Raw genomic sequence first — 23,023 nt, forward strand, 5'->3', positions numbered from 1 at the left:
TGTGTAAAGAGGTCACTGGTTGTAATGCAGAGTATTGACCAGAACACCAGTTGGGGGCGACATGGCTCAGGCAGTAAAAACAGTCGTCTGGCAGACGGAGGGTTGCCTGTTCAATCCCCCCCCGGGCTGTGTCGAAGTGTCCCTGAGCAAGACACCTAACCCCCAAATGCTCCTGACGAGCTGGTCAGCACCTTGCATGGCAGCCAATTGCTGTCGGTGTGTGAGTGTGTGTATGAATGGGTGAATGAGAAGTATCAATTGTACAGCGCTTTGGATAAAGGCGCTATATAAATGCCAACCATTTACCATTTATAGAACACTGTTCAGCAAGGTGAGGAGACTGCCGAGACACCATAGGCCTACCCCAGGGTGCACAACTCCAGTTTGTTCCAACCAATTCATTTTTCTGACAGGTCTAGAAATGATGTTGGTTCACTCCTGTACTTGAGCACAGTAAAATATTTAGGGTACACTTGCAGTATGCAGTTGCAGCTGGTGCATATACAAATGTCTGATCAAGACATTACTTAGTTAATTAAATAATTAAGAGCAGAAGTTAGCATAAAATCCTGAAGTGGATTGGCCCTTGCTGTGCACCCCTGGTCTAGCCCCCATGCAGGCTTGGTATCTGTCACTCTTTGCTCAGGGGTATGCACCTGGTTCTCCATTTCCTCATGGAATCAGCAAGCAAAGCAGAGAGGTGTTCTCACAGAAGGCCTGAAATGATGTCAAATATTTAAGACTCAACACTATGGATGTCACACTTTCCTTCGGACAGGCACTAATTGTATCTGATATTTCAATATGCTGTATTTCTGAATTAGATTATGTCTAAGTGGCTAAGGAGAGTCACTTCAAACATGAATGACAAATACATATAATGCCAATGTCTTCTCATCATTGTTATTGTGGAAACACAAAACAGCTCAGCGTATTCGCCTTATTCCTGGTTTCAATCAGTGTCTTTATCTTTGACTCACAAATGTATTTCTTCTTGCCAATTTCTAAATTTGATTTTTGCAGTTGCTAGATTCCGAAAACTAAAAAAAAAAATGTTTTTGAGACAAAGTTAATATAAATGTTGAACCCAGACCATAGTCAGCAATAAATGACATAGACATAGCAATGTTACAATGCTTGGCAGACAGTACAGTGTAAATGATTCAGTGTCATTGCACTATTCTGCACCCACCATTCACAATGTTGAGAATGCGAAATTAATGCTTATTTATAATCTTTTCCATGAACTGGATGTTAAATTATTTTGAGATTTTATCAGGAACTCACCAGTCTTAGTTGCCAGGTAGTTAACCAGGAATTGGACCAATGTCTTACTATGCATCCCTGTAACTCTGAGGAAATTCTTATTTTGAAAGAAAACGGCAAAATGGTCCTGAAATACCTGAAAATGTTATCATTTGATAAACACACAGCCCTTTAGCTAATAATTATACCAATGAGTATATCAGGATTTGCAGACAAAAAAAAGTTATTTCAGAATAATTTCACAACTTAACAACATTCTAGCTCAGGCATCCTCTGAAGACACCATTTGTCTTTGTTTCTCAGTTTTGGTGTCTTTAAATATATTATGTTCTGAAAACACAAGCTCTGAATTCCATCACAAAATCGGTATTACTGCTTCAGGGGAAAAAGGTCACTCCTAATCAAGTTATTTTCTGGGGCTGGAAAGCCAATGCCTTTTTACAGTATTATAATCACTTCTGCCCCTAAGAGCCTTCCCTCTCAGCCTCTGTCTGCAGTGCATTTTGTAGAAGGCTGTAACTCATGGGGAAGATTGTCAGTTGTTGACAGAATAGACAGCATCTGCGGCCATTTTATTCCTCATTTCAGTCCCACACATTACAATTGACTCCCGGTAGGCTTGCGGCTTAGCTTCAGATGAGGCATGACCGCTGCCCCGTGATCTTATCCTCAACTCACACAGCCATCCTTTCCTTCAGGAACCTGGCGCCTAATTGCAATAGTGACCTTTGACCCCCTGCCACACTGGCCAGACACTGTGGTGTTTTTCTGTCAAATATAGGCTTAAATCGAGACTATACCAAAAATTGAAAGTACCCATAATGTCATAGTTATTAATGCCATATAAATGGCAAAAATGGACAGCATTGTGCAGTATTGTTAATGGATAGAGAAGTATTAAGAACAATAAATTAATATCTATCATTACAGAAAAATCAGACCTTAGACTGCATTAGAGGCTGGACGGTATGGCCTTCATTTAAATCAAGAAAGGAGATGATGATCATTCAGTCATTTTCTTTTAAGGCCTCGTTTTTTCCCTTTGATTTTCTTTTTTTTTTGTATCCAGACATCCTGGTATGTACCACTGTATTGCATTCTGCCTAAGAAGTCTCTTTTTATCATGATTCGCTTTGAATACAATTCAAAACACATGGATGGAAATTGGAGATAAACGCAGCTGGATTCCATGTAAGCACTGAACCTATAAGTGGAGGGATGATGTCATCATGTGTGCCACACATGGGTCACACAGCAAGTGCACGGAGGGCCCCTCCCATTAGTCTGCAGGGGTTATTACAAAAGAAGGATTGGCCAGGTTGCTATGAGACCCCGCTTTGATGGAAAACAAGTGGAAAAGATTTTATGCTCCATAACAAGACGCTATCCACCGTGGCGGGTGCAGGATGAAACCAGCCATTTTTCAAATCAATTTTATTTGCATGCCGCTTTTTACAGAGAACTGTCACATAGATGCTTTACAGAGAAACAGAAGGAGAATTGGGCGAAGTGAGGTAAGAAACTCCCCAATGGGAGGAAATCTCAGGAGGAGCCTAGCTACAGAAGGGAAGCCTGTCCTACGCTAGCCAGAGTGGTGTAAAGTAGAGATGGAATGGATGTAACAGGCATGTAATAAGGGATCTGTCACGGGAAATAACACAAATGGGTTGAGCAGGGGACAGCTTAGGTATTAAACTAGCCAGCCCATTCGTTTTTAAAGAAGGCTCTTTGTTCTACAACTGTGACGTTCAGCTACTATTAGGGCCTTCATAAATCATGAAACCAGGCTCAAGACAGGCTCTATATATTGTAGACACCTCAGGAGGCTTACAAGTGATAGCTCTCAGGATTCCTAAGGGAATAAAATTTAATAATTTGGTGTGTAACTGATGGGCCTTAGTAAAGTAATTTAGATTTGATTTCTTTTTTCGGTGGTCTTCAGGTTTATTTTAATAATAAGCACTTTGAAGCTGAGAATAAATATGAAGATCTATTATATGTCATTATTAGCTTTGCCAGATCTAATGTTGCTCTGACTGGCATATCTGAATATCAGAGAATACATACACATCTTTCAGTAGATATGAGCCTATAGAAACTCATTCAGAAATCCACCACATATTAGAGAATCACATAATTGTTATTACACAATTGTTTTTCCATTATTATTTCAATATACTTCATCACAACTTCATACATATGAATTGTACACATGTGTGCTTTATACATGTGAAACAGTAACGTGTACATGTTGAAACGTTATACATATGGGCGCTTGACATTAAACACTCCATGCCCATACTTCTGAGGAAGCAATCCGTTCTTGGTCTGCGGACATCAGCATTAACATGGTAAAGCCACTCCTGTGACAAGACTAATCCCAGAGTTAAAGGCAGGAATATGCATCCTATTACAGCGCAATCAAAAAGGACAGTGAAAAAGCAGCAACGCACCCCCCAACCCCACCCCACACACACACACCACCCCCAACACCCCCCCTCCAGTACACAAAGTATTCCTTTTGAAGTGGTATCAAGGTCCAACGCTTGATTATGGTTTGATATTCAACAAGATCTGGCACTAGCATCGACGCTGCTGGCAGGCATCTACATTACATCGAGGAGACAGATTAAAAGGGGGGAAGGACAGAAAACCGAATCCGTGATATTCCTCAAAGGCCGACTCGCATGCGTGTGAGATTAACCCTTTCTTCTTCTCCTCTTTTATGCTGCTGCTGCCTTTCTGGGAGCCAGCTGGAAGTGGTTTATCTCCCCCCTCCCTCGATATGAACTGTCAGGCCTGTGAGACGGACATCGGTGTTACAGTTGGGCGGTTTACAGAAGCTCTTCCCAAAACACTGACTAAGACAGGGCCCAGCCGTCAGTGACATCAGCATGGAAAATAGGTGGGGGGAAAAGAAAATAACGGGCCAACGGGATGATGCAGGGGTGTGAAACAGTCCTGGAGGACCACAGTGTCTGCAGGTGTCTGTGATTTCCTTTCAGTCAGCAGCCAGCCAAGGCCTGGAGAACAATCTGTGTGGGCTCCAGCCAATCTTAAATTAATCACTCCAAAAGCACACCAAAAACCAGCAGACACTGTGGCCCTCCAGGATTAGAGACTGATACCCTTGGTTATAGAGCATATTTTTTAAAGTAAATGTGGACAGCACTATAGTGTATATACTGGTACTGCTGGTTTGCTTGCTGAAGCGTATTCACATTAGTACACTCCAGTACCCTTCATCCTGGTTATTCTGACTCATGCTAAGCCATGTGTTTTATCTTCTCTCATGACAATAATTTTCTGTCAATGCTGCAAATGCTACGGTACAGATAATTTGATATGCCATTGAATTTCAGATTAAAACAATTATTGCAGCTACCCCATCAATGTCCCTAAAAGTCAAGAAGTGTGCCAAAAGCACGATGAGTCATCCATGTTTAAACAAACCATAATTTTATTCAATTCAGAGCCATAATATGCTTTCATTTAAACTTTAAAAAGCTTTTTCTTCTGAATTAAAAAAATGATATGATGTGTTGAATAAAAACCATAAAACGACAGTGTGCCAGCATAAAATATAACCAATAAGGCTCACGCTGTCAATCACAGACATGTGAGCGAATCAGCGTTTTGGCATATGACTTTGTGAGACCAAGCATTACAAAGTAGTGGATACAGTAATTGTGTGGTCCTCAATTTATTTCATGCACTGTAAACAAGCTGCTCTGTACATAATAAAACTCAAGTCTTCTTGAGGGTCTTGCAGTCGCCTACTCTCCCCATATAAGCCTTGTCTCTGGGCTCTATGCCGATAGCACAGGAGCACCCCTCACACATGCAGCACGTACATATGAAGCCAAAGTCTCAATGGCTGGATAACAAGACAAAATGGGTGTTCTCTCATAAATGATATTCCTTGCAGCTGGCCACGGGTAGCTTGGTTATTCAGTTTCCACTGCAAGGGAAATAAAACCCCTTCTGAGAACAAAAGGCCTTACTGAGAAAGCACCAAAAACAGTTCCACTGGCAAATTAAACTCAGGGGAAGTGTTTGGTTTCATCGGTTGTCTTGAACTCTGGTCCTTGAGAACCACAAGGTGCTCTGATTTTCATTCTTTCCTTGCACTTTATAGATCAATTCAAGCAGCTGATTACACAGTTAGCTCACCATACTACACACACACTTCTTCCACAATTCCCAACCAAAAGCTTATATACTCAGTTTATTAGGTAGACCTGTACACCAGCTTGTTATTGCAAATATTTACTGCAACTAAATCCATAAAAGGATGCAGATGTGGTCAAGAAGTACAGCTGTTCTTGACTGTGGAATGATTGTTGGTGCCAGACAGGGTGGATTGAGTATCTCAGAAACTGCTGATCCTCGGATTTTCACACACAAATCACAAGAGTTTGCATTGAATGGTGTGTAAAACTAAAAACCTATAAGTAAATAGGCTACAGCAGCAGAAGATTTAAGTCTAAAAAGTAAGTCAAATAAATAGCTAATAAAGTGCTCACTGGGTGTATATAGGGGGTGAAAGCATACTATTTTGTATTAGTATGAACTAATGCAGAATCTCTCTCTAACATCCTATCTCAAAACTGAAGCTATGATCGATTGACTTTTTTCAGAGAAGCTTGTTTTACAATTGAGCTTCCTGACAGTCTGTCCGTCTTGAATTTGCGAGAACTGTAAAGACGTGTTCTTCCCTCCTCCGAGCTCTGAAGCTGCCGGGCAGATTCATGGGGCAGATGGTGCACTTCTCTCTCCTGCACGTGATCTACAGCCCTGTCAGTGAATTTCTCCATCTGCCATATCTCCAGTAGACAGCAGGCAGCCTCTCGTGTACAGACACAGGGCCTACAGGCTAATCTGACAGGGCTGCAATTCTCAGGCCCGGGTCAAAATATATTGGGAAGTCGTCCTGCCCCCCCCCCCCCCCCCAACAGTCTGGGTGAAGAACAAAGTATTCTAATTGACCCCCGCCCACCCTATGTGGCCCTGCTCTCCATAGTGCCTTCAGCATCATGGGTCTTAGCCTGACTTCAGTAAACCCTGTATTTCTGCCACTTATCTGATGAAAGCAAAAAAAAAAAATTAATTTTCTCTTACATTTGAGAATGAAATTACTGAATCTGATCAACGCATTTAATAGTTACTTCATATTTATAGTGCTTATATGCAAAGTGTCCCTCCAGATACTTCGGTTTATGAAGATGTTCAGTTGTGAAGTAGAGCATACTGCCATTGTGCTTTACAATTTGTGCAAATATACTCAGTGACCACTTTATTAGGTAATAACGTACACCAGCTTGTTAATGCAAATATTTCATCATAAACAATAATCAAAAAAATTTTGAAAGGAAGGTTAAAGGAAAATAAATAAAATGACAGTGATGTCACAAGGAACTATAGTACATTGGTCAAAGAGTAGCTGTTCAGTGAAGGCATGGTACAGAAACCCTGTGAAATGTAATATGTGGTCAAATAAGAAACAGGTTGCACTGATTTGAGCCACTGCACTTAAAATGTCTCTTTTAAGGGGGGGGGATTACACTTAGGATCCATATACATTTGAAAATTGGGACAGAACAGCAGCTTACAAAGCCTATTTGTAAAAAGATTGACTGCCATACATATTGGAAGGCGCCAACTGGAGGCTTTGAAATTTACTTTTTAGATCAGCCATTGCTCCAACCTCCCTGAGCTTTCGCATGGAGGGAGCTGCCAGCTGAATGAGCTTCAGCTGCAGTTTGCCTTAAACAGTTCAAGACAGGGCCATTGTATTGCCTTGTTTAATATAAATTATGTGTCAAGTAAAATGCATGGACACATGGCCAATGATTAAAAGACTGGTTCACAGACTATGTTCCAAGATCCACGGGTAAGTCACAATAAGGGTTCAGGTAGGTTGTAAGATGTTTATAATCACTAGCTACTAGAGTTCACCCTAATCATAGGAAGTTCACTACTCCAGTGAATGGTGTTATAACTTTGATATTTAATGTTCCTGTTTGTTTCATATCTGACTATGTTAGATATTTTTCTGTAATTTTCAAAAAGTAAAAGTGGGTCACAGAAACTAATTTAGTGCATTGAGGATAGCTTGAGCTCAAATTATGGTAACTGCTGTTACAAATAAACCTTGATGGGCCTTACCTACAAGGTGAAGAAGATTGCTTCTATTCATAGGTGTGGAGATCTTGCAGAAGAGGCAAGTGACATGTTGAAAAGTGTCATCTTGTTGAATATGTCAGACCAGTTAGATTTCTTATTACATTATACCATACAACTAATTTGGCCCAATAGCATTCAAATATAATTACAAATCTGTTTTGGTTCAACTTTAAGACAAATGAGGTTTTAAATACCTGGACAAGAATGAAACCTTAAATGTATGGGCAGTCTCTAAGTGCTTCCTTTCCTGCACTAAAATGGGGTAGCTCTCCAGCCTTTAAGTGTAAAAATTAGGTGACAGTCTTAGGTTTACTTTTTTTCCGATTCATGTATTTATTTAATTATATATATATTAATTATTGGCATCCAATACTGGGCTATTCATTTGTGTATTTTGTGTATTTATAGGCTTGTTTGTTTGTTTTCTTCATAATTATGCTCAAATGTCAGTTTCAGTGCCCCACGAACGCATTGCATATTGATAGAATGGAATGAATAGAAAAATAAAGCTTTTGTTATGAAATTCCAAATGATGATGGATTTAATTATGCTATCAAGAATTCATTTCCTCCTGGTCCCTGCGGCCATGGAAGATTGTAGCGCTGAGAAGTTCTGTCTCTACGATGTCTGGAAGGATGGTTGCATTTTTATGGCCAGAAGAACATAAAACTATGTGCTGTTCAGCTACACACTAAATGTTTTATGTGAAACTTTGGCCTTATAATTTTGCATTGTGCACATTGCTGTACACTTTTGATAAGACAGGGCAGTGTGGAATTCATTAAATAAATTGCACAATTTAGTTTTCAGTGTAAGAAAGGGTCAGTATCACTACAAACAATGCAAGGGTGATAAATTGTGATTAAGGCAATTTATGGCAATCTATAATTTCCCATATTCACACATCCTTATCACTGTTTTCAACATCTTATCTGAAAAAGACCAGATAAAGGCTTTTTATAGGAGCATAAATGCTCTCCTCAGGTAAAATTATAACTATACTGTGGTCACAGAAGGCAGTTTAGTAAACTTACAGTAGGTAAGCCACTCCGGGGAGTAACCTGCAGTTCATAAGGACGTACTAACACATTAAGTGCTAAGACATTGTGTGTGTGTGCCTGAGTGTGAGAGTGTGCACGTGCGCGTGCATGTGTGTTAGAAAGAGAGGGGGAAAGGGGGAGAGGGATAGAGAGAAAGAGAGAGACATCAGCATCAGCATCCCTACATGAGTCTGAAATGCGGGCATGCTCAGCTCATCCACTCTTCTGCCCATATGAGTCTGAAATGTGGACACGTTCAGCTCATCCACTCTTCTGCCCATATGAGTCTCAAATGTGGACATGCTCAGCTCATCCACTCTTCTGCCCATATGAGTCTGAAATGTGGACATGTTCAGCTCATCCACTCTTCTGCCCATATGAGTCTGAAATGCGGACATGCTCAGCTCATCCACTCTTCTGCCAATATGAGTCTGAAATGTGGACATGCTCAGCTCATCCACTCTTCTGCCCATATGAGTCTGAAATGTGGACATGTTCAGCTCATCCACTCTTCTGCCCATATGAGTCTGAAATGCGGGCATGCTTAGCCTTCCTCCCTTCCTGCCCATAATCACATGGGCTAATAGCTTGTTTTTCCGCGCTGCATTCGTCCAACAGAAACAAATCTGGCCCCAATGATTTCAAAATGACCCTCGGTAAATGATTAAAGGACAACAGACTTCAAAAAGCGATCCAGAGGCCTCTGTCAGTGGAAATGTTCGAGCAGAGAGAATCAAAGAACCTCGATCAATCAGCGCTTAACTCCTTTTTTAAATCTTTAAAACGTTATCTTTGTGCACATGATGAAAATATGCTGCGCAAGCTGGTTTTGTTTAAGGGATCTCAATTTTTAAGATGAACAAATCGCATCTGCATAGAGAATGCATTCCTTCCTATAGAAAAGCTGTACTGCGTGCCTTTAAACCTTTCTTTATTTTGTGACGATGCTGAGTCCATTCCTGGTTCTGGATATCCAGCCCAGGGTTGAATGACAGGTGTTACGACCCAACCAGTCCAACCTAACGATTCAACCAGGACATGAGGGAATTAGCATTTTACGTTACCACAATGGAAAAGTCCACTCATTATCACACACACGTTACCATGTGTGCTCAGTCCTGGCCAGGAATTTGTGTACTGACTAGGTCTATTTGCAATGCAATCTATTTCTTGATAGATATTTTTAAAATAAAAAGGTGAAAAGGTGACTGTCTTCTGAAAGCATGATGAATGATTATGTCACATACAACTACGGAACTGATACCAATGATCAATCATATGATGAATACTAATGCCTCAACTTTTGTTGAGGCTGGAATGATTGAGCATTTTACATCTTGGTAGCATCCTCAGTTGGAACCATTCTGAAAAAGTGGTCATGGCTCTTAACAGCCCTCAAAACAACCAAAACTGAGATGATACACACCTGGAAAGAAATGTGCAGCATTTGCGTCAGAGGACAGTGTCAGGATATCAAGGTGGGAGTCAGAGGGCTAAACCAATTGCGTTGTAAATAAGCTAAGCCTTGGGGTGTAATCAGGGAAAAAATCACAATGTGTTGTGATGCAGAGTACACAGTCTGAGAAAGCTGTGGGACTTCCCCTCCACTGCCTAGATCCAATTCTCAAATAAATGTCTCCCCCCCTACATTTTTTGTATTGGGTCATACCCCTTGAGCCTCTCTGTCTCAAATCAGGAGCTTGTGTGGGTATAGCACTCAGGTGGATGTAGGAGTGCTCATTGAATGTACTGTATATCGCCTCCTTGTGGTCTTTGTATGACACAGGCACCAGGAAGTAGCCAGCAAGTACCTCCCACTAGTGTATTGGTAGTATGCCCACCCAATCACTGTCATTCCAAAGTCCATACCCACACTACTTCAGAACCAAATATTTTGCCCAATTAAATAAACCTCTCAAAAAACAACAACACACAAACATGTTAAACCAAATGGCTGTAACCCATGCAGTATGGTCTATATTACACTAAATGGCTGTATTTAAGTGATGTTGTAAATCGCAAGATCTTACTATGGAGGAAAATGTGGGGCCTGATGAGATGATAACGCCATTGCTGTGTTTGTCCCTGGGTGCTATTCGTGTCAGTCAAGGTGCCAACCATGTCTTCAACTGTGAAAGGACAGAATGAAAGAAATCAACTACACTGTCCAGAAAGTTATCAATGGAAAGTTCTGGATTTCAACATGCTTGTTACCGGCCTTGGAACTCTAAAGGTACACATGTCACATATTCTAGTTATTTATTCATTTGCCAAATTTCTGTGATTTGTAACAAAATTAAGTATTGAGTAATACAGTCTTTAACATCTCAAAAAATGAGTGAGAGCTTGAGAGCATTAATGGATGTAAGGGAATTTGTGCCATTATTCTTGCCAATATAACATATCAGAGCGAGGTAGGATCTTTTACAAAAAATGAAATAAGAAACTTTAGCAAATTAAAGCCTTTAAAAAGGGTTGCTGCCATTAATACATAGTCCTGTCAATCCAAAAAGGATTAGTTACATGGATTTGAGCTTGCTTTTCCACAATCAAGGGGCTTATGTTTTCTGCTAGTATCACATGCATCACTGTTTTGTCTCATGCCAGACAATATGTGTATTCCAAATAATGTCATTATTATTTAGTAGTTATTATTATCAATATCATGTATATTTTCTCATGTATTGGTTTTCCAAAACCTGGCCATTTATTAGTTCAGAGTGCCCTCTAGTGTCAAAAATATTTGCATGAACTACACAAATATTCTGCATGGGTTAACGAGTGAAATGGTTTATTCTTGACCAGACCTACTGAATGTGCATTTATGTAAAACTGCACATATATATTTATATGACTGCATACTGTATAAGTATTCATAGGCAGGGATTATGGCAATGAAATGTGATTTTCTGCATGTGATAGCTGAGTGTTATATTTGTATAGCATATTTTCAGCCTGAAGTGAAATAAAGGATTTAAAGCCCTTTTAATCAGTGGTACTTTTCTCACCAGCAGGAGACCCAAAGCACTTTGCAGAGATGAGGGGGGAAACTCTCCTCAACTTAATGCTAGGGCTCACAGACTGGCACATTATTGATAGCCATTTTGCTGGCCATCATAGCTGCATTCTAATAATGAAGATTATTTAGTAGCCTATTTACAGGCAAATATCCTTGGTTAAAAAGGCCAAAATATGAACAAGCACAGAATGATTTGTGGACATGATTCACTAATATACCTCCACATTAAAGAAATGGCAGTCTTTATCGTCCATAATCGCCCCCTGGTGTGTAACAAGGCAATATAATTAGCCTGCTTAGTAAATGATCAAGGTGCGTATAAGGGATCTACTCATACTCAATTATTTATCCCGGTATGGAACTTCAGATTGAAGTGCAGTGGTACCCAACCCAGGTCCTGGGGACCCCCTGTGTATGCTGGTTTTTGTTCGAACCACAGTTGCAATCCCAGAGTTTTAACAAACTGTTAATATTCCTTAATTAGGCGATGCGCATGCTTAGATTGACTATTTATCCTCTTAAGCCACATTATGTCAGAAATAGCTAAGCGTTCCATGAAATGTAACAGTCGGACATTCCTGCTGTGCTTATTATAATATTACAAACAATTGCATAAAAGAGGTAACAAAAATATTTGTCTGACCAAATTTTAAAAACACCCTACGGCTCTCCAGGACCAAAAGTGAGAACTACTGTGCTAATTCGCGTCGACTTCACACTCATGACACTCACCCTGGAGTCGTATAGGTGAGTTTTTCCTTTTTTCCTGACCTAATCAGGAAAGCAAACGGACAAACTGATCACCTTATTCCCTTACGAGTTGACTGAAAGCATTGCAAGGTAAAGCACTAGCTACTTTTTCTAAAACATGCATGCATTTCAGAAATTAATCTAACATTCTATACTCCACAGTGCCTTTATCAAGGTGTTGCAATGCTTGTTGTTAAATTCACATCAAAAGTTGTTCAATCCGCCTTTCAAAGCTAAAGACTTGAGACTTAAACAGGCCTACGTAGGCCATATAAAAACAAGAGGATAGGTATCGCCAAGAAGCAGGAAAGGAATTTCCGAGTATGCCTAATTTTATGCTATTTCTAGGTGTTGAAACCTGAAAAACAACACTATAACCAGCTCAGTAACTCTTTCGCAAAGTGGCTTGTCAATTGTTAATTTCTATCATCTGTGCAGGCACTTCGTCATTCTTACGCGGCGGTGTTAAGTGCGGCGGTAGCAGGCTCAGTCAGTCAATTATTCATACATTAGAAGCCCAGGTCTGGAGATGATCTGTCGAAAATTCAGTTTTCTATGCCACCCCAAGCCCCTCTGTCTCGGTCTCGGTCTCTCTAAAACTGAATACCAGTGTTCAACAGAATTGGCCTACTGCAAATTTCACAATACCGTACAATCTATAAATTACGACAAGCTTGCAAAAAACAAAAAAAGAATATGCACAAGTCACTTTGTAGTCTAGTCGGTGTAATCTGCAGGGATTCAATCAGTGTTAAATAATGATTTCGATGGACGGGGAGGAGCTCAGAAACAAATAAATTCCCACTTCTTTCTACACTTGTTGAACAAGAGTTAAACCGAACGCGGAAAGAACCAAGTGGATGTTAAGTGATTTTTTTTTTTTTTTTTCCTCGCAAGAGTGAAAGGTACGTTTAACTTTTCCTCCACATTTTCATTCGTAATTACCAAATCATTGTGTCAATTATTTGTTCGAAAACGATTTCAAATACACATTTTAAACTCCATTATCCACGTTCCTTTTCAGCGATATATATATTTGTGCAGTTTATATATAAATGTGGTCTACATTCTCGAGTTTTCAGGAAACTGAAAGTGGTAGTTAGTCACCTATTATGCGATGACTTGATTAGTGTCCATAGACTTCCCATCATCATGGCTTGTTTGGCTGACAGCCGACTGGACATAAGCATTGAACACACTTGCATTTCATTAAAGGTTTCAGTCCGTTTACACTAGTGCTCCGCCAGTGCTCTTTTTTAATTGTAATAATGGCTTCAGTAGTGGATCGTAGCCTAAATGTGATCTCCATGGCAGGCTAATTTACAAGAGACTCTGTGAACCAGACCTCCGCGAAACTGGTTCACTACTGTGTGTATACCTTGGTCATAATTATTTCCAGATTTGCAACCGTACCGATCATAACATGTTCTAGAAATTGAGTTATTAAACGTTTTGCATTTGGTCACACCGGGGCTCCCATCTTTGTAATAAATACGTGGCGGCACAAATGTGTTTTGTTGAAAGGCGACTGAAATTTGAGTATACTGTGTAGATGCCTATAACAAACTGACCAGTGAAACTTCACCATCGCAAACCTGAACATGATTTGTGACCGGCATTAAATGCACACGTTTTATATTATCTCGCTTATTTTTACATTTTATTTTATCCCATCCAATCATTTTACGATTTCAAGTGGTACAATAGTATTCTTCTAAGCGTCATCAAGGGAATGTTCATGCAAAATGCATTTACTAAACTCAGGAAATTATTGCACGATCACGAAGTCCTGCATCTCCTTGTACTGTATGGTTTGACACGTGATCTGTTCTGCCTTAGTGGTTCTTAATTGTATCAATGAGGGACCTGGACTGTCACCAAAATGTTGTGGTGTGGGATGACCTGGACACTGGACCCTGAAAGGTCATATCATTTTAAAAATGGACCCTGAAAGGAATTGCATTTCATTAAAGAGAATCGAATGGTCCTCTGAATGGCATAGGCCATAGGCATAATCTAAATGTTTTTGTGGTTATAAAACCTGCTGCTATGGTTCCCTATGCATTGTCCAATATTTCAATGCAGTGAATATAATGGGAGAGCGGACACGTGCTCTCCTGGATTATTAGAAACAAGAGGATGCATTTAATTGTGTTAAATGGACTGAATCAAGGCTGTTGTTGGTTATTATAGTTCCTTTTAATGAATAAATTCATATACTCTCATTTTTCTGTATTTTATGGGTGAATTTGAATGGAGGACATGCTGTTTAAATTGAATAAGTTTCTTGAACAGTGGGAAAGGATGTTTTTAAACGCTTTTATTACGTTGGAGTAAATCCAGCATGTGATAGCCAGATAAACCTGTACAGCATGGTGAGGTGTGTTATAGTGTTTTGTTATTCAAATACTTTCTGCATTGCTGTGCACACTGGCCAACTTGTATCAATTACTTTAAGGAGAGAAAGTACTATTTCTCATGTGTCCTGGACTACATTTTTCTGGACGAATCTGAATATTCAGAAGTGCTGTAGCAGTTTTGGTAAAAAAAAAAAAAGAAAAAAAAAGCATAGCAGTGTTTCAGTCCTTTGTGTGTGATAGTATTTAACTCCAGGATTGCTGGAGGTAAGAATGCAAGGGTGTGGGTGTGTCAACAGGTTTCAGTTTTGCTGTCATCTCGAGTTTCTCATTTGCGAAGCAGTCGGGTGTTTTGGCGCTGTCAGTGTGTCTTCCACGTAAGCAGCTCCTCTCCCTGAGTGCACTAAGACAGTGCATAGCTCCTGGGTAGTTCATACCAACCAGTCATGAGGTACGGTGCTACACGAGTGTCTGTCAAGCTTCCTGTTTGTCGTCTGATCTGATCCTGACAGTAAATCCTGATCCTGACAGTATCTATCCCTATTTCTTAACATATTGGCTTTGTTGCCACCATCTCGATTGGTGTGTCTTGACTATTTATGTATGTCTGTATTTGGTTGTTGATGAAAATGTATGAATTTTATTTTTTGCTTGCAGTACATCTGACAGGACTCCAGTACCTCATTGTACCAGTTGTGAAGACCAGTCCCTGGCACTGTGGAGTGGCACTGGGGTGTTCAGTCACTGGAGGTCCTACGGTGAATGGGCCTCGGCACTGCTCGTCAGACTCTGAAGGCAGCCATGGCAACGCCTCGTCCGCACGGTGAAGCGGACGCAGCGGGCGCACAGGACGCAGCGGATGCCCTGGATGTGTGCGAGACGCCGGGCCACAGCGACCTGCCCAATGGCCTGATCCACACCACCCTCGCTGGGGAGGATGGCGGCGGCAAGCCCCAGGGGTTCCTCTGCGGCCTGCGGAAGGGCATCCGGAAACACCGCGACTACGTCCGGATCCCTGTTCCGGACCCCAAGACTGACCACCTGCCCCTGGAGTGGTGGAAAACCGGCGTTGCTTTCATCTACGCCTGCTTTAACCTGGTGCTGACCACGGTCGTGATCACGGTCGTGCACGAGAGGGTCCCGGACAAAGAGACCAGCCCCCCCTTGCCCGATAAGTTCTTCGACTACATTGACCGTGTCTCCTGGGCTTTTACCGTGACGGAAGTCAACGGCATGATTCTCTTGGGGCTGTGGTTCATGCAGTGGCTTTTCCTTAAATACAGGTATGTTTATTAAACAGCAGAGAGAACCGGACTGAAGATAAATGTATGATTTAACTGCATATGCGGTCTTGCAGCTACTGCTTGTTTGTGGGGATATTATTTCTTGAACTCTAGGGGCCAGTTTTACAGATGCAGGTTAAACCAAGTCCTGGACTAAATTAAATGTTTTTTTTATTTTTATTTTTTATTTTTTTTATTAATGAAGAATCTGTATTAAAAATTGTCAGCGACACTGGCCCCAGGTGAAATACATTTTCTGAGATTCCTGAATATGGTACGCGATAATGTAAATGGTTAAATGGTTATGGTTGGCACTTATATAGCGCCTTTATCCAAAGCGCTGTACAATTGATGCTTCTCATTCACCCATTCATACACACACTCACACACCAGCGGCGATTGGCTGCCATGCAAGGCGCCAACCAGCTCGTCAGGAGCATTTGGGGGTTAGGTGTCTTGCTCAGGGACACTTCGACACAGCCCGGGCCGGGGATCGAACCGGCAACCCTCCGTCTGCCAGACGACTGCTCTTACTGCCTGAGCCATGTCACTCCAATGTGTTGTGGTTTTGTCCGAAGGCCACCACTACAAAGTAAATGTTGATCTATTGTGGGCGGTTCTGTTTCGATGGTGGTAACTGGTCTGCATTTTTCCACCTTCTAATTCTACGGTATGTTTAACATGACGCACTCATTAATTATAGTGTTGAAATTGGATCATATGTTCATGTTGGATTTTAGTGAATCAGTCCCAACTCGATCGGTTCCTATTTCACAACAGAGGAAATGCAATGCATATTACTCATTCAGCCCTCTCTTGTATGAAGCCTTGCACAGTAAACCTTGCTAATTGCGTAGCAAAGTCGCCATTGGTCACCGCAAGCCATTTAGGGTAATTTCTTCCAAAGCAGTCTTGCATAGTGCTTTTGGAAGGGTTCCATTCAGTGGCTGGTTTGCTGTTCCCAACAGATTTATTTGCATCATGTGTTTGAATCCCATTACCACGTGCCCAAGGCGGGTGGATCCTAATTTGCCTCTCATTTCATGTTTGCAGGGCGATTGCAGGCAGAAGGTTCTTCTTTCTCATGGGAACTCTCTACCTCTACCGTTGTGTTACCATGTACATAACCACCCTACCTGTCCCAGGCAAGCACATGACCTGTGCCCCCAAGGTGAGTGCCCCCCAGAGCCACCTCCTCTACAGCTGAAGGAGAATGGTGGCTGTGTTTGATGCCTTATACTACCCGTACTGCATTTCAATGAAAATCAGCCTGAAATGTAGTATGCTAGTATGCCGATTCAAACAGTCATTGTTCAGATGGGACTGTTAACTCTACACTACCTTAAATGGCCAGGAACGGTCAATTTGTTCACATGTAAATGATGTGAAAGTTAACGTTGCACTCAGTGTCAACAATTGTGCAGGTCATAAGAAACGTGTAGAATCCATGTTTGTATGCCAATTAACACAGTAATATTTGTTCAATTTATTTTAAACACTCTGGACGGTATATGGCATTACACTCAATGGAACAGCTGTACACATGGTGCTGTATCAATAACCGTATTATCAATTTTTTTTTATTTAAAAAAAAAAAAATGTATTTGCGTTACTGTCACCTTCCTGTCAGCTTCAACCAGTCTCGCCCCTCTCCTTGGACCTCTGTCATGAACAAGGAATTTCTGCCCCCAGAACTGCTGCTCACTGGATTTTTCTTCTTTTTTTGCACAATTCTCTGCAAACACTAGAGACTGTGTGTGAAAATCAGCAGGTGCAGAAATACTCAAACCAGCCCATCTGGCACCAACAATCATGCCATGGTCAAAATCACTGATCCCATTTTTCCACATTCTGATGGTTGATGTGTACATTAGCTGAAGTTCCTGACCTATATCTGTGAAGCCCTGTTGTAAAGGAACATATAAATGGAAAGCATGATTATGCATATATTTATCACTTCTACAAGGATGATTGAGTGTTAAATGATTCAGCACATACTCCCCACTAACATAAGTATATGTGAAGATGGATGAATCCTGTATCAGTCTTGCATGACGGCTTGTTGGTGGCTGGGTTTTGTATTACAGCTGTATGGAGACTCTCAAGCCAAAGTCCACCGTATCCTGCAGCTTATCTCTGGGGGAGGTCTGTCCATGGCCAGCTCTGACCTCATGTGTGGGGACTTCCTTTACAGTGGACACACACTAATGCTTACACTCACTTACCTGTTCATCAAGGAGTGTAAGTCCCTCTGAAGCACCCTGGCTACACTGCAGTTGTACAGTACAGTAAAGTTACATTGAATCTAGCTGCCATTATTTCTCTCCTCTCAGTGGAGAGGGCTGTGTAATGGTAGGACATTGGTTTTTAGGCCAGAGTAATAGATTTATTCTTTCATATGCTGCTGTAAATTGAGGATGTAATTTTGTAAAATTTAAATGGTCATTAACGGGAGTGCCTTTTTGAAGGCTCCTAAAAGTAAAATAATAAAAATAAGTATTGTAAGTTGTCTTTTGGGATTGCGAGTGTGCCTGCGTAATGATGACACTTAAAATGCTGATTATACTTATTTATTTTAATGAAAATATTTGTGATTCTAATTTTCAGATTCCCCACGCACCTTCTGGTTGTACCACGTGGTGTGCTGGCTCTTAAGCATTGTGGGAGTGGTCTGCATCTTGGTGGCTCATGAACACTATAGCGTGGATGTTGTAGTGGCCTACTTCATCACTTCCCGCCTCTTCTATTGGTACCACACCATGGCCAATGTACAGGTGAGGAAGGCCTATGGGTCAGAGCATTAACTGTCACATGGTGAAATATTGCCCTTTTGGGAATAGGAGTTTTCATTGTGTATTTCTTAGTGTGCAGCTGAGTGTCAGACACTTCCAATACGGCTGCCGTTTCTGGTAGTGTTCAGCCTTTGGCTAAGTTTTTCATTTCCAAACTGAAATGCTCTTCAGGCTGTGTTGCCAGAATTTGTGGGAGGGATGGGCTGCCCTATAGGGATATATATGCCACACATATATACAGTTGTGTTCAAGTAAATAGCAATGCATTAAAAACTATTTTTTTAATAGCTTTTAGTTTCATATTTCAAGTGTAGTGGAAACATTACACATTCAATTCCAAATCAAAGCAATAGCAAATTTGATCAAGTCTGTGTTCTTTTACAGGAAGCAAAGAAAAGGAATATTAATCTGTTCAAAAAAAGGCAGTGTTGACATTTTTCAAATTCCTCAAATTACAGTATAAACAAGACATTTTTCAAGAGTTAACTTCACTTTAAATTACTGAACTAATATTTAGTTGCATAACCATTGTTTTTGATAACTGCTGCGCATCTGCATTGCATCGAGTCAACCAACTTCTGGCACCTAGAAACAGGCATTTCAGCCCAGGATGAATTAACTACATTCCACAGTTCCTGTGAATTTTTGGGTTTTGCTTCAGAACTTGCATTTTTAATGTCACCCCACAAGTTTTCAATGGGGTGATTGAGCTGGCCACTCCATTACCTCAATCCTCTTTGTCTGAAACCAAGATGTTGCTTGCTTACTCGTGTGTTTGCGGTCGTTGTCTTGTTAACACCCGTTTCAGGGGCATTTCCTCTTCGGCATACGGCAACATAATCTCCAAGTATTTTGATGTATTCAAACTGATCCATGATCTCTGGTATACAACCCCAACACCGTAGTATGAAAAACATCCCCATATCATGATTTTTGCGCCACCATGCTTCACTGTCTTCACAGTGTACTGTGGCTTGAATTCAGTACCCGGGGGTTGTCTGACATACTGTCGACGACCACTAGACTGAAAAGAACAATTTTACTCTCATCAGTCCCCAGAATGTTACGCTATTTCTCTTTAGGCCAATCGATGTGTTCCTTGGCAAATTTTAACCAATTCTGCACATGCCATTTTTTCAACAATGGTGCTTTACGGGGGCTTCTTGCTGATAGCTTAGCTTCAATCAAACGTCTCCTGACTGTAACAGCACTTCCAGGTAATTGTAGATCATCTTTGACCTTTCTGGAGCTGATGAATGACGACTTTGATCAGTTTTAATAGTAGTTGCTCATTTTCTTCTGGTTTTTGTTGCCATTTTAAAGCATTTGTGATCATTTTATAATTTGCTGCACTTAATACGTTTTTCTCTTCTCCAATCAACGTTTTAATGAAATGGCATTGTTCCTCCGAACAATGTTTGAAACGGCCCATTTTACTTAGCAATTGAGAAGGAAATATTTAATAACAATGTGTGAAACATTTGCTTCCCTTCCTCCTTAATAAAGGACAATTAATGACACCTGTTTTTCACAGAATGAATAAATTCTCTAAACTCCACACTGCTATTATTTTGAACGTCAATTACTCAGAACAAGCAGCATGCATGTCATGACAGTTGGGTCTGTTTTTCTATTACACTACTACATCTACAAATAAAGTATTTGCGATGCAGAAATACCACTACTACAAATAACAGTGGTTCATTTTTTTTCCTAACAAAACTGTATGTGTATCTGTGTTGCAATTTACTGCCCACTGCCATGCATGCAAGGCCTTATTTATTTATTTATTTTCTTCCCTGACCAACATCGACAGGAGCTGAGAAACTCGCCGCACAATTACCTGAAGAACACTTGGTGGGGACACGTGTTTAACTTCTTTGAGAAAAATATACAGACACAGGTGCCCTGCACGTTCTGCTGGCCCATTCCCTGGCCCCCCTCCTGTTTCAAGAACTCCTGCAAGAGGTACACTGCAGTGCAGAGTGCGCGGGAGGAGTGACAAATCGGACCAAATTGAACCGGACTGGACCGGACCGGCACCGCTCAGACATTCACTGCCACTGGTGGGCCAGCACAACTCTAGTCTGTATTCATACACATGGTCTCATGGACTGGACTTTAAAGCAGGACTTTTTCAGCCCATGCTGAAGACTCTGGAAAGTGCCACAGTATGATATGCAACAAAAGTGCATGTCGGACAAGCAGATTCACTTGGAATGACGAAAAACTAAAAATACACCGAATTCATGATGGGCTTTATACATTCTGTTTTAGTGCAGAATCAGGGCCAATGTGCCCCAACAAATGAATTTGGGTGTTTATTTGGTGGATTTCTGATAATGATTAAATAATACGTCAACATGTTGTGTTTTGCAAACTGTTCTCATCGATACAAAGGTTACTATGGTTCGTTACAGATCCCAAGTCATTCTTCTGTGACTGAAATTGAGTGCCCTAACATTTTGCAGTGCTAAATCCTCACTTTGGGTACAGTATTGTGAAGCAACTGATCTTGTTCCTGTCCCTGACAACCTGCTGCTTTCAGTGTTTTGAAGGAATGTTTTGGTAAGGGAATTTGCAAAGGCATATTGGTTTAAATCCTGACTGGCAGTCGTGTACTGATGTTGACCAGATATGGCTCCATTTGCCTTGCCGAGTCAAATTTTTGAGCATTTACCAATGCATCTAGTTTACTTGAAGGGCATTTCTAGCCATTGTTGAACAATAGGTGGTAGAATGAATTTCCATATGTGGTCAACAACTGCAGTGTAGAAATATTCAGTTAAAGTGCACAAGTCAAAATGTATACTTTCAATTTGTAATTCAATTCAAAATATGCTGCCACAGTTCTGAATGTGCATGTTTCGCCATTGCATTTGGAACACATTTTGTTTGAAATTAAAACTGTTGGGCGTATACATTTTGGCATTAACTTTTTGCTATTTTCATGTTTATTCAACCAGTTTCGTTATCATGCACTTAGCACGTTATCTGCACTTTGGAGCAGTGCCACTGACCTTCCACTTTTGTCATGATTGAAAAGAAAAAGTGAATTCCTTTTAACGTGTGGTGATGAGTATTTCAAGTTTTAAATGGTGTTTTGGCTTTTTAAGTTATGCATTTCTCTGTATGTTTCCGTCTGCATTTTTGTTTCTTGATGAATTTCTATCTTGTGGTAGTAATTGTGTAATATTAGCCAGAAAGAACATTAAAAGACCAATCGCACCTGAAGAAATGTTGACACAACCTTATTTCTGTTCCTTGTTGTATCCACCTCTACAGTATGAAAGAACAGCCTCTTCTGAAAAGATTGATGGCTTATGAGCAACTGGGTTACATGGGGTATGAGCTAATGTGAAGGTTCAATCCATTCCAGGTTTAAATGTTGGTGGTTCCCTGTAGATCATAGGCACAGGTGTGAACATGCTCTTCCTGCCTTTGGTCAAGAGCAGGGGTGGGCAATTCTGGTCCATGAGGGCTGGTGTGTATGCAGGTTTTTGTTTCCACCAGTTACCCTGGCAAAATTAGCTAATTGGCTATGCACAGACACTGATTAGCTTGTAGATTAGATCACAGTTTATGTTTGATAAAAGGACACTACAGTATTGATGTATTACTGCATGCCCGGGGATGGGTAATACCATATTCAGTGTTGTACATGCTGACTTCTCATAAAATAAAATGTCAATAAATGAAAAAAACCTGAAGGATGGTACTTATACTTGACACCAGCGGCCATCCCATGGCTTTTTAAAACAAGTTGTGGTGCAAGAGTTGTCAGGAAATGTAATGTAAACACAGTACTGCAATGTTGCAAAATTGCAATTATGGTTATATACTCTGTAAGAAAGAAATGAATGGTTGACTTGAAATTGAAGTTGAAATTACATCTAAACAAGGCAATGTCCACCTGTGCTTGGGAGGAAAAAATAAAAATGAATAAAAAATAAAACTGCCAGTCAAATTGTAAGGACTTGTCAGAATGTATATTGTAATATCGTGTTAATGCAAATATTAAGATGTATATGTATGGATGTCATTTCATTTAGTCTTTTTTAAAGAATAAAATGAGCATATTTTATATCTCACTAGCCTCTCCCCACGCGGTCTGTTTTCACATGAACAGCATGTGCGGCTTAAGACTTTTAACTACCACGCAGTAGGCTAGCTAATGGCCTAATAGTAATCCATTATTTCTACCGCCAATTTAAGTGCTTTTCGAGTGTACAACATATTGGCTCAAGTCTGGTTTGTCTTTTTAAAGTAAAGCTTTAATCGAAACGTGAAGCAGTCGTGCTTCCCATGATAGCTGCTCCATAGATTGTCC

At 40.6% G+C, this 23,023-nt stretch overlaps 1 protein-coding gene and 1 long non-coding RNA gene across 4 annotated transcripts; one reads left to right on the forward strand and one right to left on the reverse strand.

Annotated features, from left to right (window-relative positions):
• Positions 1–9,387: 9,387 nt before the first annotated feature.
• Positions 9,388–12,647, reverse strand: LOC133134593 (uncharacterized). Its single transcript, XR_009709305.1, has 3 exons — positions 12,244–12,647; positions 10,523–10,621; positions 9,388–9,511 (listed from the first exon to the last, which is right to left on the reverse strand). It is a non-coding gene; the product is annotated as an uncharacterized LOC133134593 (long non-coding RNA).
• On the forward strand, positions 12,037–21,931 carry LOC133134592 (phosphatidylcholine:ceramide cholinephosphotransferase 2-like). Of its 3 annotated transcripts, none has more exons than XM_061250802.1 (6): positions 12,037–12,351; positions 15,276–15,901; positions 16,955–17,072; positions 17,989–18,142; positions 18,509–18,675; positions 20,510–21,931. In XM_061250802.1, exons 2-6 carry the CDS (start codon positions 15,381–15,383, stop codon positions 20,693–20,695), a joined length of 1,146 nt encoding a protein of 381 aa, XP_061106786.1. In that variant the 5' UTR covers positions 12,037–12,351; positions 15,276–15,380; the 3' UTR covers positions 20,696–21,931. The 3 variants fall into 3 exon arrangements, with proteins under 3 accessions (XP_061106786.1, XP_061106785.1, XP_061106787.1); XM_061250801.1 differs by having other exon boundaries at positions 12,037–12,258; XM_061250803.1 differs by lacking the exon at positions 12,037–12,351 and adding an exon at positions 12,752–13,166.
• Positions 21,932–23,023: the final 1,092 nt, after the last annotated feature.

Source organism: Conger conger, chromosome 8, assembly GCF_963514075.1.
Source record: "Conger conger chromosome 8, fConCon1.1, whole genome shotgun sequence".
NCBI classification, from domain to species: domain Eukaryota; kingdom Metazoa; phylum Chordata; class Actinopteri; order Anguilliformes; family Congridae; genus Conger; species Conger conger.

What these genes read in the sequence shown, in the direction of transcription:
- LOC133134592 (XM_061250802.1), top strand. Translation starts at nt 15,381, where the DNA reads ATGGGCCTCGGCACTGCTCGTCAGACTCTGAAGGCAGCCATGGCAACG. An exon ending in TGGCTTTTCCTTAAATACAG is followed by an intron (nt 15,902 to 16,954) that starts GTATGTTTATTA and finishes TCATGTTTGCAG; the next exon opens with GGCGATTGCAGGCAGAAGGT. An exon ending in ACATGACCTGTGCCCCCAAG is followed by an intron (nt 17,073 to 17,988) that starts GTGAGTGCCCCC and finishes TTTGTATTACAG; the next exon opens with CTGTATGGAGACTCTCAAGC.